Below are 18,565 nucleotides of genomic sequence, written 5' to 3'. Positions count from 1 at the left end.
GGCCTTCACATCCACATCCATACATCTGTACCGCTTCAGTACACATTGTAAATATAGCATTGTAATTCGCAGCCTGTTGGTCGCTGCTGCTGCTACATGGAGCTGCGTGAGATGCTCATCGTATTATAAACATTGCTGTTCAATGTCTATTAAAAACAAAACTGTGAAACATTGTACAATTACGTTGACATTTGGAATTCAAAAACTGTATTTCAATTATCACAGCTGAAGTATTTGACCCCCTCAAAGATGAATTCTGTTTTGGGCTTTGTGTCACATTGAAATGTTTCACATCATCCAATATTGACACCAGACAAATACATAAAAAATACATGAAGCAGTTTTCAAAACAATTTTTCATTCATTAAAGGGGAGAAAACTATCCAAGCCAACTGGCACTATGTGGAAAAAGTAATTGCACCCTAAACCTAGTAATTGCTTGTGCCAGTCTTGGCAGCAGAGACGGACATCAGGGTTTTGTGATAACTGGCAATCGGTCTGTTAAATCCCCATGGAGGAATTTTGTTCCCTTCTTGTTGCAGAAGTGTTTTAATTCTGACACATTTTTTAAGGTTTGGGACTTAAATGGCCTGTTTAAGGTCAAACATTGGCTTTCAGTTGCAGGTGGCTCTTCGTCTGATGTTGATGAGCTGACATATTTACGTGAACAAAAAATAAAAAAGAAGAAGAAATCCCCAGGGGGGTCATTTCTTACCAACATTTAAGTTCTATTTTTGTGGGATATTTTGATTTGATACACAAAAATTTGGAATAAAAATCATCTAGTAAATAACATATTGAAGTAAACATTTTATTTACGACTGTGTAAGTAAATAAAATGCAGGAGGTTAGCTTTCCTTCAGCCAGCTGACTGGCAGTGTGGAGCATACATATGAAGGACGGGGAACGTTATTTTAATCTATGATTGATATGATCATAAAAAACTACTTTGGTATTGTATGTTAGCCGTCCTTCATTCAACTTATGGCACTTGGTGATGTAGCTTAGCTTTTTATCCAGCCACCCACAGGTGGAGAAGGGGGAGTTCTGGGTTTATTGTAATGTCCAGACAGCTGGACAAATCTCTGTTCAGTTCGTCGCTTTCTTTGTTATCGGATGCTAGCGTTTTTATGCAAGGTGACTGGCAGCACACAGCAACCTGCGGGGGAGGGGGACTGCTCCGTTACTTCATTGTTCTTTTGCTGGCGTCTCATTAAAATGAGTTTAAAGCAAATGAACTTTATGATGGAAAACTGCAGCCACTGGAAACATTATAAAGCCTTAGGTTGCCTTGGTATCGGTCAGCAGCTTGTGGTGACGACAAGGGCCCCCTTGAAAATGAGATGAAACATCTCAATGGGTTATCCTTGAAACAAACAAGTAAATAAATGATCAAATCTCTACTAGTATGAGTGGTATAACTAGCTGCACTTGAGTCTATTGAATATGTGTTTGCAGATTCGTTAAAGAATCACATTGGAGAAATAGGAGCTTTAAATGTAAGCAAAAAAAAGATGCAGAACCAGGCAGAAAGGCGGCGAGGCTGGCTGTTCAACTTTAAGTCTGTGAAAAGACTTAAAGAACAAATGAGAAAAGTAGGAAGAATGACTGTATTGGACTTCTCTGTGTCCCATATCTGACAAGTGGAGCAAAGAGCATTTCTGTGGCCAGCGCTCCGTAGTGGTAATGTGAAGTGAGGGACAAAAGTGACTTTGAGAGACACTGAGGAAGAAGAAACTGCTGCAGGGGGTGGGGAGTCCTGTTAAATATCCATCCTCGAGCCCTGGCGACTGGCACTGTTTTGTTTTCAGGATTCCCAGGTTCCTTTATTTCTTTGTGCCCCGTGATGTCACAGGAGGCCAGAGAAGGGGGGGACCCCGTGACCTTCCCACAGCCCCACTCCCGCCTCCCGTCAGCTTTGTTTGAGCGAGGCGCTTTGTTCCCAGCTGTGATGGAGCTGTTTAAACACTCAACGTTAAAGAGAAACGATACACAAAACGATTCCCTCCAAGTTTGTTCTCAATGTGAGCAGCATCTTCTGCAGCCTTTTTTTAAATGCTGGAGACCAAATTCAAGCTCACAGTCTGAACATTGTCAAACCTTCCCTATTAACAAAGGGAACCACTTTGATTTTCCTCCTCTTGTGTTCCCCCTCACCCAATTGTCTGACTCAGCCACTCAAATTGTCATATATCTGTTTCGAATTGCTTTTCCCCCCGGACATTAAAAGTGGATTATCCATAACGGAGATCAGCGCATGTCGGCACTGTGCTTTTAATTTCTCCTCTAGGTGCTTAATAATCTGACCCATACATGTAATGGGCAGGAAAACCGATGTGGCGGAAACTATCATGTGCACTCAATGAATGGTGTCCTATTTAAATGTGGACTAAATGCCAAACAGAATAGGAAAAATATCTGTGTTTAATATGTAGCGACTAATCAGGATTTCAGTGTCTGTGACAAATTAAATCTAAAAATCAAATCAGTTGGATCACTTTCAGCTGAAGATGACCTTTTCAGAGAGTTTAAATAAAACTTCAAAGGAGGAAGAAGAGATTGCTTAATTTTTTTTAGAGATTTCTTTTCAAATGAATGCAGGAACTATAACAGTTTAGAAGATTAAAGGGAGAAATATCACACCTAAAACCAATGGAAAAAAAAAAGTTATCTATATTTCAAACTATATTTCATGTGGGCCAAAATTGTCAAATCAAAAGGATTCGCAGGTCCTCGTGTAAAAACACACATTTTATTTGTTTTCACTTGTATGTTCAAAATTAAAGCATGCAACTCATAAAAAATGGATGTGTAAGTTATTCCAAAACTTAAAAAGGGTTTACAGAATGCAGGAGCTCAGCGTATAAACAAAATGATACAAGAACCGTTTGAAACTGCCAGAAGACTTCATTATTTTGAGAGATTAGCTTAACATTTAGACAGACGATTTGTTTGGCTGGCAAAGATGCCCACACACATAAATCTAGCAGGTCATTTGAAGTGGGCAAGAAAGCCAAAAGTCAAAGTTCAAAGGTTGGTTCATGCTACATTCGATTGTCATTATTAGCCTCCTACACCCACCAACATAGTTCTACGCCAAGCTATCAAATATTTAGCATAATTTATTTAATAGGAGAATATGGAGAGATTGGTTGCATACTTCACCGTCACAGTTATAGAGATTGATTAGTAAAGCCTTAAAGTGTTGAGCTCTCTATAGCCTTTCCCTCACACACCACACACACACACCCACAATTAGCTGCTAGCTGAACCCATCTTGAACGCTTGATCAAGTCTGCTCCAAGTCCCATGTGAATGATTCGTCCACCACAGCAGAGAGATGAGATGAGGGGGGAGTTGCATGTGTATGGGGGAGGGAAAATAAGAGAAAGTCGCTACATAAGCTATACAAAAGCTGACTTCCCTGTCTGGACTGCTGAAAGGGAAAGCCGATGAGGTAGAAAGCAGACACTCTCTAGTCCCACACAGTATTGGTAAAGGCTGTGTGAAAAGCATTCAAGTGAAAAGCAATAGAATAAATTAACGTTTCTTTCCTGTAGAACAATCTTACAATGAATCTTTCTCGGACTTTTTAAACGGTTTTAGTGTTAATCTAACTGTACATTGGGGAAATTTACTTCAAGCCAGACATATGATCAACATTGTCCTTACTTGAATGTTCATGTTCTTCTGTCTCTCCCCTTTTGAAGAATGACTCCTGTGTCACATTATAGTTACACCCGAAGGAAACAGGGTCACTAGATATTCCCAGACAATATGATCCATAGATATAGAACAATAGACACTCCATTGGCTCCATTGCAGAGTAGAAATGAGACGTTAGCATGCCAAAATATTGTGAGTGATACTTTGAAAAATAAAACACGTATCCTAGTAAGCTGAGGTTTTTATGCTCTTCAATATGAGCTAATTTGTGTGCTAGTAATAGAAAAAAACCCCCCACACAATATACAACTATGATAAAACACAAGGTATTAAAATGCTTGGATCATTATTTATCCCCATGCCAAAGGATTATATTAAGTTTTATTTATTTGCATTATTTGATCTGCAGTATTTTAGCTACATTTTAAACTAAAAAGTATTGCTGAAGAGAAACATGTGGAGCTCTTTATTAATCTACTACAACATAATTCTTATTACAAATATAAAGAAGTAGGGATTAAAAAAATAAGAATCAGATTATTAAATGTCCTACAAATAAATAAAATATCTTATGATGAAGAAATTGACTCAATTTCTCCGAAGAGTAACTAAGGAAGAAAAACAAAATCTATTTCAAAAGGTAATTTATTTTGTGAGCTCTATAAACAGTTATGCATCCAAATACTTACATAGAAATGAAGGTTATGATGTTATGCCTTATATAAGACATAAACTAAATAAAAGTGTCTCGATCTGTTCTGCTTAAAATAAAAAAAGCTGCATTAGTCGAAAATCCAATTCACAGGAAAAAGAGGGAATATAGTAAAAAAAATAAAATAAAATTTACAGGGCAAATAACAACTGCCTTTGATTCTTTTCAAGAAAGTCCAGTGAATTTGGTTGCTTTAGATTTTGCATTTTTATAGCAGCGTGAGTCATAAAACTGCAGTCAACGCCTAAGCGCTCCATAAGTGTCCCATCAGAATGCAATTGTGTTGACTTCTGCGCCAGAGATTCTTAATCTTGCCTGAGAAACGATTTTGAAGGTTTTCTGTGATGCAATAGCAATAGATTGAGTTCCTTATGAACCTGTTTATTGCGTGAACAAAATAGAAGGATGAATTCTTTGTAATTTCAGATGTAAAGCACAAGCCGTCGGTACAAATGAGTGTTCAGTTTCTTTTAGTTTGCTGCCTTTCATCAAGTATTTCTTCTACAAGGATTTCACACCTGCTGCGGTGCTAAAACATGTAAAACAAGCCGCGCGCAAACTCATAACCCTGTTAAATTAAACGCTTCTTTTCAGGCTCGGAGCTGAAAATGTAGCTGGAATAATGTTGTGGAGGGGGAAATGTGTCACGTTTCTTGTGTCACACAGACTGTTATCATGCTTGAACGCGGCAGAACGCGACCTGTGATCACACAAATAACAGATTCACATTGCATATTCTGGAATATGGAAGGCAACGTCAAGCCCACTTAGCATGTAGAAAGTAAAAGCAGATTTTGCAAGAATTCACAAAATCGGACTCAACTGTGTTTTGTCGTCTCAGGCCTGGACGACTGCCTGCAGCAGTACATCAAGACTTTTGAGAAGGAGAAAGTAGGGGGAGACCAGCTGCTACGCATCACCCACCAGGAGCTGGAGGATCTGGGCGTGTCCAGGATCGGCCACCAGGAGCTCATACTGGAAGCTGTGGACTTACTGTGTGCACTGGTGAGTCCAAGGCTTCACTGCTGCTGCCTTTGAGTCACAGATTGAGCTTTCAAACAAATAATGTGTGTCTCTGTGAATCACGAAATAGGAAAACTAGTTTATTTGTTGTAAGATCAATAGAAACATAAGAAAATATTGTGTCCTGCAAAAGCTTTTCTACGCTTTGAACTTTTCCACATTGTTTAGTAATTCTTATGAAGGCCGCTGGGAACTCCACATGCTCTGGCCTTTATGGAACAGAGGCAATTAGAAGCCATTGTTGATCCAATATGTCCTACTTTATGCTTGCTATTTATGTATAGAGGACACTGCAAACTTGGGAAGCAGCTGGTCTGGTCAAGTGAGATCAGGTTAACTTCTTGACCTACCTGCAAAATGCTTTATTGGGTGGAAAACACTGAATATCCTCCCTAAGCATAACATCCCTGGCTTGCAACACAGTGGTGGCAGCATCAACTGAAAGGACTAATAAAAGGGAAAGCTTCACTTTTGGTTCAAAAAGTCCCTTAACTCTGTTAACCCTTCTGAGAAGAAGTCACATCTTATTTCACACTGGTCCAAAACGTGTGGCCATTACAGTCTGGCTTTGTTATCTCCATATTCTTAAAGGGGCTAAATTTACTTTTGTGTCTTACAAGATTGCTCAGCTGGAGGTTGTTGTATTTACTGGATGCAACTCCAGTAAATACACTTCCTTGTATCCATTTGTGCACTGAGGGTAAAGCTAATGCTGCAGGTATTAGAATTTGATTTTACCAATCAAAGCAGCTGAATTGCCACTTTAAGTCCTAAGATGTTAGAAATGTGAAACCGCTTTGGGTTCCAGTTTAAAAATGGCCCATGAGATAAAGTTATCAATCCAAACAGAATGTTTTCTTAAAGCAGGCAGATATTTCTGTTGTCATCAGTGCTGTCATCCTTTACTGGCTCATTTTGAAGTAGTTTATGCACTTACTTACTGTCAGAGATACAGACGTTTGTTGTGTGTCAGCATGAAACACCGTCGCTCTGCTGATTTGACTAATGAGCTGCTATAGTGTGAGAATGTATCCGACTTATAACCCTAACTCCTTCCTTGAGCTTTCTTTGTTACTGTTTAAATGATACTGGTGGGATTACATCAGTAATAACAAGAAATAAAATCATAAAACAGTTTTCTGCTCAGAAGAGGAGCAACAAATTAAATGAGGACCATAAATGTAGCATTTTGTGCAGTAAAATCAGTTTGTAGACACACACTGTTTGGTTCAGGCTGGAATGATTATACAACAGGCAACTTCAGTGAATTTTAAATACTAGAACTAGCTGAGATTGTTTGAATTTATGGAGGATTTTCTCAAAAACTGTGTAAATTATGTGCACACATCCCCTAGTGACAGTTGGATAAATGTCACATAACCAAGTTGTGGAGAAGCCACACACGTTGTGCAGCCATCAACAAGCTTAGACTGAATATTTGACCTCATTAAAACTGGTTGGTTTCCAGGCATGGTTTTAACCTTTTAGTGAAGTCTGTTCATTTTCTGAAGATGAAAGTTGGGCTTTCGGGAGGCCATTGAACCACTTCTATGTTTTTTGTGCCTTTGTCCTGTTGGAACATCCATTTGTGTCCAAGTTTCAACCATCTAGCTGTTGATTTGAGTTTGAAATGAAACAATTAGAGGTCACCCTCACTCTTGTTCTGAAACATCCCGACCAGCTTCCTGTTCACCAGTTTGGATCAGATGCTTCAAACTCCCAAACACACATCAGAACAGATTTTAGACGGACAGATGTTAGACTAACTTTAAGCTTCTTGACTGGCCCTTATCCCAACCCTAAAGAAGATTTTACCAGTATGTTTAAAAGCAAGATCTATGCCAGGAAGTTACTTTTAAGGAGCTTATCGATGAAAACATTTAGGCAGAGCGGAAAAGGTTTGTGTTAGCGAATCAGCCATCAGACACGACTCAGTTACAGCGGACCTGTCAGAAGGAATGGGCCAAACTTCCTGCAAACCTCTATGAGAATCTTGGAGAGAGATATCCAAAATACTGTACATAAATAAACTTTATTATGTAATTTTATCAGTTAGGAAATGTATGTTAACTTCCCAATTTGAAGAAAGTTTTAAAAATATTTATATTTTGTCATTCTGGAATTTAGCAAATAGACGTCATATTGGTAACCCCAACTGACGTAAACAGGAAATGTCTAATTTAATATTAAACAGTGAGGAAAGGTCATATGTATATATCTGCTTTCAAATGTATATGTTTGTAATTTTGCATTTTAAAGTACTAAGAAATATGGAAACTGCAATTACTCCAAGCAGTGCATTTCCATTTTCTTTCTTTTGCAAATTCTGCAGGATAAAACACAAATTTATTGATGAGATGACATATGAATTATGAATTTGGCTGTTGGGTAGAGTAAAAGAAATGCACATCGGTGTGAGATAATCCCAGAGATCAGTGGAGAAACTGGATGCAGATTTAGTGGGCTGAGGTCGTAGATGCTATCAGAATGTGAACTCCTCTCATCCTTCATCCCTGCCGGGAGGGGGGCACGCATCGGCTCCAAAGCCCCTTACGTAACTGGGATTTAGTTTTAAGTCTGTCAGGCTCTCCTGTATTAAATATGATTAGCAGCCCTCCTGCTGTCCCCTCTCATCCTAAGAAACCCTGACAGGAGAGACTCCACAGTTCTTGCACGTGCAATTTGCACCAAAAATGAGCGTTGGGTTATCTGTACACAATCAAAGCGACAGCTGGGTTAGATTGCTTTTTCATTTCTGCAGCGTTATTCTTGGGGACCCGCTCCCCCTGTGGCTTTTATAGAGTTGTGTCAGGGCGACAATAAGTTTGAGTCTGATGTGTGAAAAAAAAATTGCCGGAATGTGTCATTATCGGTGAAACAAACTCTGACAAACTGGTCAAACACAGAGATTTTACCCTCCCCTCTCTCCTCTAGAATTACGGTTTGGAGACCGAGAACTTGAAGACGCTTTCTCACAAGCTCAGCGCCTCTGCGAAAAACCTGCAGAACTTCATCACGGGCCGGCGGCGCAGCGGCCATTACGATGGCAGAGCCACTCACAAGCTGCCCAACGACTTCCTCACCTCTGTGGTGGACCTGATCGCTGCTGCCAAGAGCCTGCTGGCATGGCTGGACAGGTGAGGTTTGCAAAATGATGCTGCTGGATAAAGTTATCCATCCATCCATCCATCCATCCACCCACCCACTGTGAAACATAAGATCTGTACTGATATTTTAAAAAATTATGCTTTTGCTAAACGTAAAAGACAAGATTTAGAAAACAGAACTACAGTCAGGTGTTTCTGCACATTTAGATTCTTCTAAAATTATTCAACTCCAATTGCAAATTACATTTACTGGCACAATAAACAGTCTATAGCAGCTACTGCTTTAAATAAATGTGCCAGCAATAATTGAAATAATTTAGCACAATTAAGATTACAAGTATTTTCTAAAAACCAAACCAGCCTTTATATTGACAACTGAAGTCTGTACAGATCCTGACAAGCATACTTAGCATTTCCGCTAAGCAAACACCCTTTTGCTTTACTGACCTGCTGCATACGTGATTTATAACCCAACTTTTGGCATCATTCTTCAGAAATTTTGGCCAACCCCTCATGGTGAAATACCTTCAGTTCCTTACTTAATATTCCTGGGTTTGTTTGCTGCAAGCCTTTACTCCAGCCAAAGTCCAAACCTCAGGGACGTTTTTGTGTCTGACAACTTTTAGATCTGGTTCTGCTGCAACACACCTGAATCAAATAATCAGGCCATCAGTAGGAGAATTTGTCTACATGCTGAGGAGATAATTCAGCCACTTGATTCAGGTGGGTTGGACCTGCAGCACTTCTAAGAATAGCATCCCCAGAGCATCATCAAGCTACCACCATGCTTTACTGTAGGCATGTTGTTCTTTTCAGCAGCTGCTTCATTCTCAGGGTCTTATCTAAAATAATATATTTTTTTATGTTCACATAAAAAATGTGAACAGTTTCTACATATTTGCTTGTATTGGCCAATATAAACAGCTCTTGTTATTTAGAAATTGCTTGTTATTTGTAACAAGCAATGAAACCATCAACAGTACAAGTATTTAAGCCGTCTGAGCCAATACGTGGGTCTCAGGTCACCTGATTTGGAGATGTGTGCTCTTATGGAGAACTCTGTTTCGAGGTGCGAATAACTTTTAGACTGCAGAAGTCATTGAAAGTAGGATTTTAATTTGAAGAAAAAAATTTTTATATTAGTTTTATTTTACTGATTAAATTATTCTTGAGTCGTTTGGGTGTTTTAACTCTAACACCTGGGCAATTTTTGAACCTTTTTGTGAAAGGGATTGAATTTTTTTTTTTTGTAAATGTTGTTCTATCATATCCATGACGTATCAGCTGACAGGAAGATCTGACATTAGTCAATTCAGCCAGCAGGTTGACACAAAAAAACCCCTGAACAACTCTGTTTTTATGTGGCTTCATGTCTTGTTTCTCCATGTGCACATGCATAATTGTGGACAAAATTAGACAGAATAAATGCAGAAAACTGATTTAGCTTTCAAATCCTATGCAAATGCTTTGGTCTAAAAGCATAGAAACTGGAGAATTTCTATATATTTACTCATTTTGTGGATATTTGTTGATAGCAAGGCCGTTTCTTCCACCGTTGTGCGCATCGTCGAGTCTCTGAAATGTCTCCACCATATTAGCAGTGATTCAATCTGTGATGAAGAACAGTCTAATGGTTCATTTCAGGTGCTCTTTCTTTTTCAGGTCACCGTTTGCTGCAGTGGCAGATTACTCTGTGACCAGAAACAATGTGATCCAGCTATGTCTCGAACTCACCACGATTGTGCAGCAGGTGAATAAACTGTGCAGCATCACATCATGATGTACGTCTCATGCCCTCGGCGCAACTTGACCCACATATTACACTTCAAGCGACATGAAGCCGTAGGACCTATTCCTGCCTTTTTTAGTGTATTTAGCTATTTATTATGTCCAATATACAAAATTGAAAACAATTATCCTATCTTTTTGAAAAAGCAGTGTAGTTAAGCAGGGGTAAAAGTTCAATATAAACAATTTACTGCTTTTAGACTTTTAATCTAAATTATAAAAAGAAGACCCAAAGATTTAAGATCTTTATTTATTGTCAGAGACTTACTAATACTGTACTATCAACTTTATTCAGGTACTGATAATATAGGAAAATACATTGTCCAGGCAAGTATAAAAGCCTGATTACTGTCATGTTTTTCTCAAATGTCAATAATTGTGTACAATGACTTTTTGTTCAGACGTCCTGTTTGCTGTTGGGACAAAGCAAGTATGCAGAAGAAGCAGCTCTGACCGTATAATACAGAAAGTGACAGAGCCAGTTAGGCATGAGGATACAGTGTTAGTTTGTTTTTTAAGGGGGTTTATTTCCCCAAAACAACAAACTCAAACAATTAATACAGAGCACCTAAATATGTCAAAAGAAGAAACTAAACTCAAGTCATAATTGGGATTTAAAATAAATCAAGTTTACTGTTAAAACAAAAATAGACTGAGCACACAACAAAAAAAAGGGACTTAAATACTTGCTGATCACAGCAGACACTTGGGAGGGGAGAAGCGGAGCATCTACTTAAAAATGTAACTAACAAAAAGGTACTAAACACATAATTTGTTGAAGGATGTTCTTAAATAACTATTAGCTAAATATAAAGTTAACCAAATTAGCAAATCACAAAAGAACTTATACAAAAACTTTAATAACTGACTCAATGGTTCTCCCTCTCGGTGGAGCTCTGTATGGCATCACCCAATCAGCACCGTAGTCCATCTTTTTGTCCTCCATGGTTTCAGCCCTCAGTCTAAGGAACTTCCCTCCACTTCAGAACAAGAAAACACACACAGCCCAGTGTTTTATAAGCTTGGTGGGCAACCAGGCTTTACTTGTACCCCCACCAGGCTAATCATTGCTTATTTATTTAAGTCTATGTAAAATTTATAGTTGATGTTCAGGTATTCATTTTCCAATATTTCAATAACACATAATTATCAAGTGATATTTTCAAATTTCCTGTCAACTTAAAACCTTTTTTACTCGACGGGCCGCTGGACGAATGACTGCTCTAGTACCCAACCACCGGGCTAAGCAAGTTTTCTGGGGGAAACTTTGCACACACACACACACACACACACACACGCCCATGCACAGCCCCGCACACACATAAAAAGTTAACTAAATATGTTTACCACATTTAGAACTAATGTATTTCAATGTTTCCAAATGAATGATAATATCCAAACAAAATTTATAGCATTGTGTTAGAGTGAATAATGTATATAAAGAAAACTCCAATTATAAAGGTGGTTTTGGGTTACTGACTGTGTGTGGCTGCTCATCACCTTGAACACACAGTGAAACATGGTGGTGGCTGTATTATTCTGTGCCATCACTATGGACAGGAAAGGTACTTAGAAGTGATAGATGTAGATGTATATGAGGCGATACTTGAAGAAAATCAGCATAAAACTTGAGACTGAAGTGAAGGTTCACCTTCCAGTTGGGCAAGAAAATGGTTTCCAAACATATGCAAATGTAGAATAGCCAAAAGTTTAAACCAAATAATGTGTGACAAAGCTTTAGATAGGTGCTTATACATGCTCCCTACCTGATCTGCCTGACTTAGAGCTGTTTTGCTAAAGACTGTAAAGATCCAAGTTGGTCCTGCAACATCTTAAGTTGGTGCTGAATAAAAAAACGCACATCATACTTTTCACATTTTCAGGAATGTTGAAGGCATTTTTCCTCCACTTTATGTACTTCTTTGTGTTGATGTATCACAAGAAAACACATCTAGATTTGTAGCTCCAATGTCATATTATTGGAAAGGGTTCACAGAGAGGAAATAAATTTGAAGGCTCTGCATTCGGTTATTTCTGTCACTGCTTCTGCTCACGGATGGTGGAAGATGGCCGTCACTCATCTCTGTCTTGGTGACTAATGAGAGAAGTGACAGTTAATGGCTTTTAACGTTGTCTCTGTGGAGGATTATGTTTATCTGGAGAAAAATTAAAGCGATAGAACAAATTGAAAGGAGGGGCGAAGGGAGTTAAAGAGGCCAAATTAGATGGAGCCGAAGACTGATAGAGAGGAAGGCTAGCAGAGAGCAAGAGAGAGACCTGCCTCCGCATTGGTGACTCATTTGTTTGGTGTTTGTGCATGCCTGTGTGGGAGGGTTGGTTGGGGAGGGGGGTTATGGTGTAGGTGCCAAGCTGCTCAATTTCTTCTTATATCCACCTACAGCAGAAAGGCCAATAACTCCATTTTAGTCTAATTCTCTTGAGGTAACAGATTTTTTTTCTTCTCTGAATATTCCCCAGGACTGCTCTGTGTACGAAACTGAAAACAAGATCCTGCATGTGGTGAGTTTCTAACTTTGTCCCGCTGCACTGAACGTGAAGTCACCTTACGTGGATTTAAAGAATGCGTCCGTCCCTCATCTGTCGCCCTCAGTGTAAAACACTGTCCGAAGTGTGTGACCAGATTATCTCCTTGTCCTCGGACCCCATGGTGTCTCAGTCCGCACACTTGGAGGTGGTGCAGCTGGCCAACATAAAGTCCACCGAAGGCTTGGTAAGACTCACCTGGAAAACACATAAAACTGCATGTAATGTTATATTTCCACACCAACTTCAACCTTTCATGCTTTGAATTGATCAAGGTTTAAAAAAAACTAGGCTGAGGTTGTAACAAGCAGTGCAAGAGCATTTTTACCAATGTTTGCGAAATACCCTCGGTTTTCTGAAGAACCCTTCTAGAGGCTAGTAATCATCTTCTGTGCTGTCATGTTAAATATAGAAATGAACCAATGTGACCAAAAGGATCCAGATGTCAGTCATGTCCACTCTACCCTGACTACTGATTCGTCTGGCTTCAGGGATTTTATTCGAATAAACAGCGAGCACCACAGAAGGACTAACAATTAGCCGGTCAGCAGACTAATTCCGCTGTCAAGCTGCGTTCAAGTGGATGCATTTGTTTTTAATGATTAGTGGAGGGGTACTGAATCCCCTCCCCCACTGAAATGAATTGTGGGGGGTTCACTAGCAAACATAAGTCATGCAGTGAGGCAGAGTGGGTCGATTTCAGCTTCGGTACTCTTACAACAAGTTAATACGCAAGCTTTTTTGTTTGTTTGTTTGTTTTTTGCAACTTACCTCTTTGCAGAAGTGCAGCTTGCAGACAGCAGCAACTGTCTTAACAGTCTGTAAATAGGAAGGTTACGCAAAATAAACTGCATAGCTCAGAAACTGGCAAAAATCAAGGTTAGCACCTTGAGCTCTGAGTCTGTGAATTTGTTCATGTGGTCACAACCAAGGAGACACACACATCCCAAATCATGAAACAATCCGTAAATATATATGCCAGGTTTTTCACCATGCATCTGCTCAAACATTATTCCATCAGCTTGTATGGAAATGAACATGGACTGAGCTTTAAAGGATAATTTAACATTTCTGTTCTGGTTTGTTAAAAGGTTTTTTAGATGTTCATATTTGACCTGCAGTAGATAACTCCTTCTTTTAGTATCCAGATTATCTCGTCAGAGTGACGGGGTGGGCATTGCGGGGTTGAGGGTTCAATACCAGAGCAGACTGCTGTCATCCTAAAACAGCTCCAGACTCAAAAACACCATAGCTGTTTATGTTAAAGTTGTTTTATAGCTTACATTAGACCGTTATTTAAAAATAAATATTTGGCTTTGAATAGGAAATTATAGATAGGAGTCAGTGCATCAAAAATAAACATGCCTAGCTAAATAACCTGTCAAGAAGCGGTGTGGTGTTGGTGGTGAGGCAGACGCAGCGGACCCAGGTCAGATGAAAATGATGATTTTTAATTATAAATAAGTCCAGAAACACGGCAGCTCGCACAGAGACACACCGACGACGAACAGACTAGACATTGACGAAAAATTGACGAGGACCCGACGAGGAACAAGGGACACAGGTGGAGTTAAATACACGGGAGGGTAATCACAGAACGAGACACACCTGGGAACAATCAAGGGGAGGACAGGACAACGAAGAGACTAAGGACACAGAAAACTCTAAATAAACACAGAAAAACACAGATCCTGACAGTACCCCCCCCTCAAGGGCGGCTACCAGACGCCCAAAAAACAAAAACACAACAAGGGTGGGCGGAGGGGCGCTGGACGGGGGGCCAGAGTTCAGAAAAAACAAAAAACAACCCACCGTTGTGGGCGGAAACACAGGGAGGGCCAAGAGTCCATAAACAAACAAAAAACTACCCACAGGGTGGGCGGAGGCAAAGGAGGCGGGAACCACGGAGGTGGTCTGGCGGTCGTCCGCGGCGGCGGGAACCACGGAGGCGGTCCGGCGGTCGTCCGCGGCGCTGGAGGCGGGAACCACGGAGGCGGTCCGGCGGCCGTCCGCGGCGCTGGAGGCGGGAACCACGGAGGCGGTCCGGCGGCCGTCCGCGGCGCTGGAGGCGGGAACCACGGAGGCGGTCCGGCGGCCGTCCCCGGCGCTGGAGGCGGGAACCACGGAGGCGGTCCGGCGGCCGTCCCCGGCGCTGGAGGCGGGAACCCCGGAGGCGGTCCGGCGGCCGTCCCCGGCGCTGGAGGTGGCGATGAGTCCCGGGGGCCGCCCACAGACGGCGACGACGAGCCCCCCGAGGCAGGGTCTCTGGTGGAGCACAGGGGGTCTCGGTCGGAATGCTGGGGGTCTGGGTCTCGGGTGGAACGCTGGGGGTCTCGGTCGGAACGCAGGGAGTCTCGGTCCCGGGTGGAACACCGGGGGCCTCGGCCTCGGGTGGAACACCGGGGGTCTCGGTCTCGGGTGGAACGCCGGAGGTCTCGGGTGGAACGCCGGAGGTCTCGGGTGGAACGCTGGAGGTCTCGGGTGGAACGCTGGAGGTCAGGGTCTCGGGTGGAACGCTGGAGGTCAGGGTCTCGGGTGGAACGCTGGAGGTCAGGGTCTCGGGTGGAACGCTGGAGGTCAGGGTCTCAGGAGGAACGCTGGAGGTCAGGGTCTCAGGAGGAACGCAGAGGGTCTCGGGAGTCGGGGTCTCGGAGGGAACGTAGAGGGTCTGGGTCTCGGTAGGAACACAGGGAGTCTCTGGAGGAACACAGGGAGTCTGAGTCGGAGCGCTGGGGGTCTGGGTCTCGGAAGGAACACTGGGAGTCTCGGAAGGAACACTGGGAGTCTCGGAAGGAACACTGGGAGTCTCGGAAGGTGCGCCGGCTGGAACGCCGGCTGATTCGGCCTCGGGTGCGCCGGCTGGAACGCCGGCTGATTCGGCCTCGGGTGCGCCGGCTGGAACGCCGGCTGATTCGGCCTCGGGTGCGCCGGCTGGAACGCCGGCTGATTCGGCCTCGGGTGCGCCGGCTGGAACGCCGGCTGACTCGGCCTCGGGTGCGCCGGAGCGAAGCCTTGGAACCGGCCGCGGAGGCGAGCCGCAGCGAAGCCTTGGAACCGGCCGCGGAGGCGAGCCGCAGCGAAGCCTTGGAACCGGCCGCGGGGGCGAGCCGCAGCGAAGCCTTGGAACCGGCCGCGGGGGCGAGCCGCAGCGAAGCCTTGGAACCGGCCGCGGGGGCGAGCCGCAGCGAAGCCTTGGAACCGGCCGCGGGGGCGAGCCGCAGCGAAGCCTTGGAACCGGCCGCGGAGGTGACAGCTCCGGAAGGCGACGAGGGGCCGGGTCCACCGGCGGCTCACGTCGCTGTCTCCGGGCTGACCGTGGAGGTGGCGGCTCCGGGAAGCGACGAGGGGCCGGGTCTGCCGGCGGCTCACGTCGCTGTCTCCGAGCAGGCAGCGGAGGTGGCGGCTCCGGAAAGCGACGAGGGGCCGGGTTCACCGGCGGCTCACGTCGCTGTCTTCCCCGGCGTAGGTTACGGCGGGGGCCGAATCCGGAGGGCTTTGGGGCGGTGACTGGTGGGATCTGACATTTTCTGATCGCCAGGGTGTAGTCCGAATCCAGTCCCATTTCTTCCAGCGTTCTTCTACGTCCCTGTAGAGATCCCGCTGAGCCAACTCCAACTGCTGCTGGATCCACGCCTCCTGGTCGTGCTGGGCCATAAGCTGCATTCTCACCGTTCGGTATGGTCGGGTCCTTCTGTCAAGAAGCGGTGTGGTGTTGGTGGTGAGGCAGACGCAGCGGACCCAGGTCAGATGAAAATGATGATTTTTAATTATAAATAAGTCCAGAAACACGGCAGCTCGCACAGAGACACACCGACGACGAACAGACTAGACATTGACGAAAAATTGACGAGGACCCGACGAGGAACAAGGGACACAGGTGGAGTTAAATACACGGGAGGGTAATCACAGAACGAGACACACCTGGGAACAATCAAGGGGAGGACAGGACAACGAAGAGACTAAGGACACAGAAAACTCTAAATAAACACAGAAAAACACAGATCCTGACATAACCACCTAGAGCAAATGTGACAGCAGTTTAAACATAAGGAAAGTTTGCAGAAACCGCAATGATTGTGTTGAGATTTAAATTGTTTTAAGAGTGTAGGAAACTGCTGTGGTCCTAGTTTTTCTTGGAGATTCTTCACCTTATGGGACCAACTAGTCTGGATTTAAACTAAATGAAGACACCAAGAGTGTTATCTACTGCGGGCAAGATAATAACTACTATACTATAAATGCTTTGACATAAAGCATTTATGAATAATCCCTTTAATATGTAAAGTTATGTTGAATTGTTTTCTAGGTTGGTGTAACAGACTCAGGAAAAGACTTCAAAACAATGTAAAGTACAACAAACAGACTACAATCAATGCTGGATGATCATATTTACTAATTATAAATATAGTAACAGCTTGACTCTCAGCAATATCTTTTTGCTTTGATTCAAATTTAGCATGATTGTCTTTCAGTGTGTATCTGACTCAGTGAAGGCATTCCCTTTCTGAACAACAGTACTAACTCTATCTTATTTCTTTATTACCCTTTTATGTAAAAACAAAAAATAATATATAGACATTGCTGAATACAAAAAAACAAGCTAGTTATTCTTTATTAGCTATTCTCAAGCAAAGAAATGTCTCAATCTGTTGGTTATTTCCTCCAAAAAGGGAAGAGACATTTTTTAATTTGTAAAATAAATTTGTTTTTGAAATTTAAACATATCTTCTAGTTGGTTTGAATCATGGAAACCATTTTTTTTAAACGTGCAGAAACGTAGCTTTACTGGTTTGCTTGTTCCTCTGCAGCCTGGGGTTTCAGACAGGAGAAAAGTGCAGGTTGAAATATTGAGGTCAGTTAGAAACGCTTTACTGTCCAGTGTCCGATGCTGCTCACTGTAGTGGCTCCAAAACTGGGTTTTGCTCAGCTGATGGGCATGTGAATAATCTGTTAATATGAAACAAAAACAAAACCCAGCATGTTGGGCGCTTTTAAATCACACAGCTACAGTGTGTGTACTGCAGCTGCAACACTTGGCAAACATGTGTGTCTTTATTGTGGGTAATTATTTAGCAAAACAGTAAAAAAAAAAAAAAGAATCCGTTCTTCCACTGCGTAGCCATGAGCAGTTTGTTGGACTTTATCTTTGCATTGACCTACACTCAGACACAAGCTCCTGCTCGGGGCCACAATAAAAGCCCTGCCCCCCACACAAATGCCGGGACTGGGCATGAAAGTTCTCTCATCCATTCAGTGAACCCTGAACACAACAGCGGGCCAAGTGGCCTAAAAAACAAATCTCTTCCACTCATCTTGAAGCCTGGCATGCTGCTTCTCTGCGCCTATGTTTGTTTCTTAATCTGTTCTTGCCCCTTTCCTTCGTAAAAGCTTGGAGTTTCAGCACTTTTGCAAACAGTATTTTTGCAGATTGATAATCTTTCGTGTTTGTCTTTGCACGTCAGGCAGATTATTTCAAATTCACAAATACAAATTGCTTCACTGTTTTGCATACATCTGTGAGGCTACACATTATTTTGAGTTCCTGTGGTTTTCACATGTCCATTAATCCATATTGGTGCTATATTCTTTCAGGGTATGTACATCAAATCAACATATGACGGCTTACATGTGATCACCGGGACGACAGAAGGAGTGAGTACTCGCCTCTTTGTTTTTACCTTCGTCCATTTCATCGTTGGTACACATGTAGTGGATGTGCAGACTT

At 42.5% G+C, this 18,565-nt stretch overlaps 1 protein-coding gene across 4 annotated transcripts in view; it reads left to right on the top strand.

The window, feature by feature from the left end:
• LOC116728586 (connector enhancer of kinase suppressor of ras 2-like) overlaps positions 1-18,565 on the top strand; it is a 211,159-nt gene that overhangs the window by 169,716 nt on the left and 22,878 nt on the right. For 2 of the 4 annotated variants that reach the window (XM_032576811.1, XM_032576810.1), the window contains exons 2-7: positions 5,220-5,383; positions 8,336-8,538; positions 10,171-10,258; positions 12,775-12,816; positions 12,908-13,027; positions 18,433-18,492. In XM_032576811.1, the coding sequence (XP_032432702.1) occupies positions 5,220-5,383; positions 8,336-8,538; positions 10,171-10,258; positions 12,775-12,816; positions 12,908-13,027; positions 18,433-18,492 (677 nt within the window). Of the gene's footprint in view, positions 1-5,219; positions 5,384-8,335; positions 8,539-10,152; positions 10,259-12,774; positions 12,817-12,907; positions 13,028-18,432; positions 18,493-18,565 lie in introns of all 4 variants that reach the window. The other 2 variants (XM_032576809.1, XM_032576808.1) reach the window with 1 other exon arrangement.

The sequence above is a fragment of the Xiphophorus hellerii genome, chromosome 11, assembly GCF_003331165.1.
Source record: "Xiphophorus hellerii strain 12219 chromosome 11, Xiphophorus_hellerii-4.1, whole genome shotgun sequence".
NCBI lineage: Eukaryota > Metazoa > Chordata > Actinopteri > Cyprinodontiformes > Poeciliidae > Xiphophorus > Xiphophorus hellerii.
The sequence above is the reverse complement of the archived record's forward strand: the minus strand, read 5'-3'. Positions and strand labels throughout refer to the sequence as shown.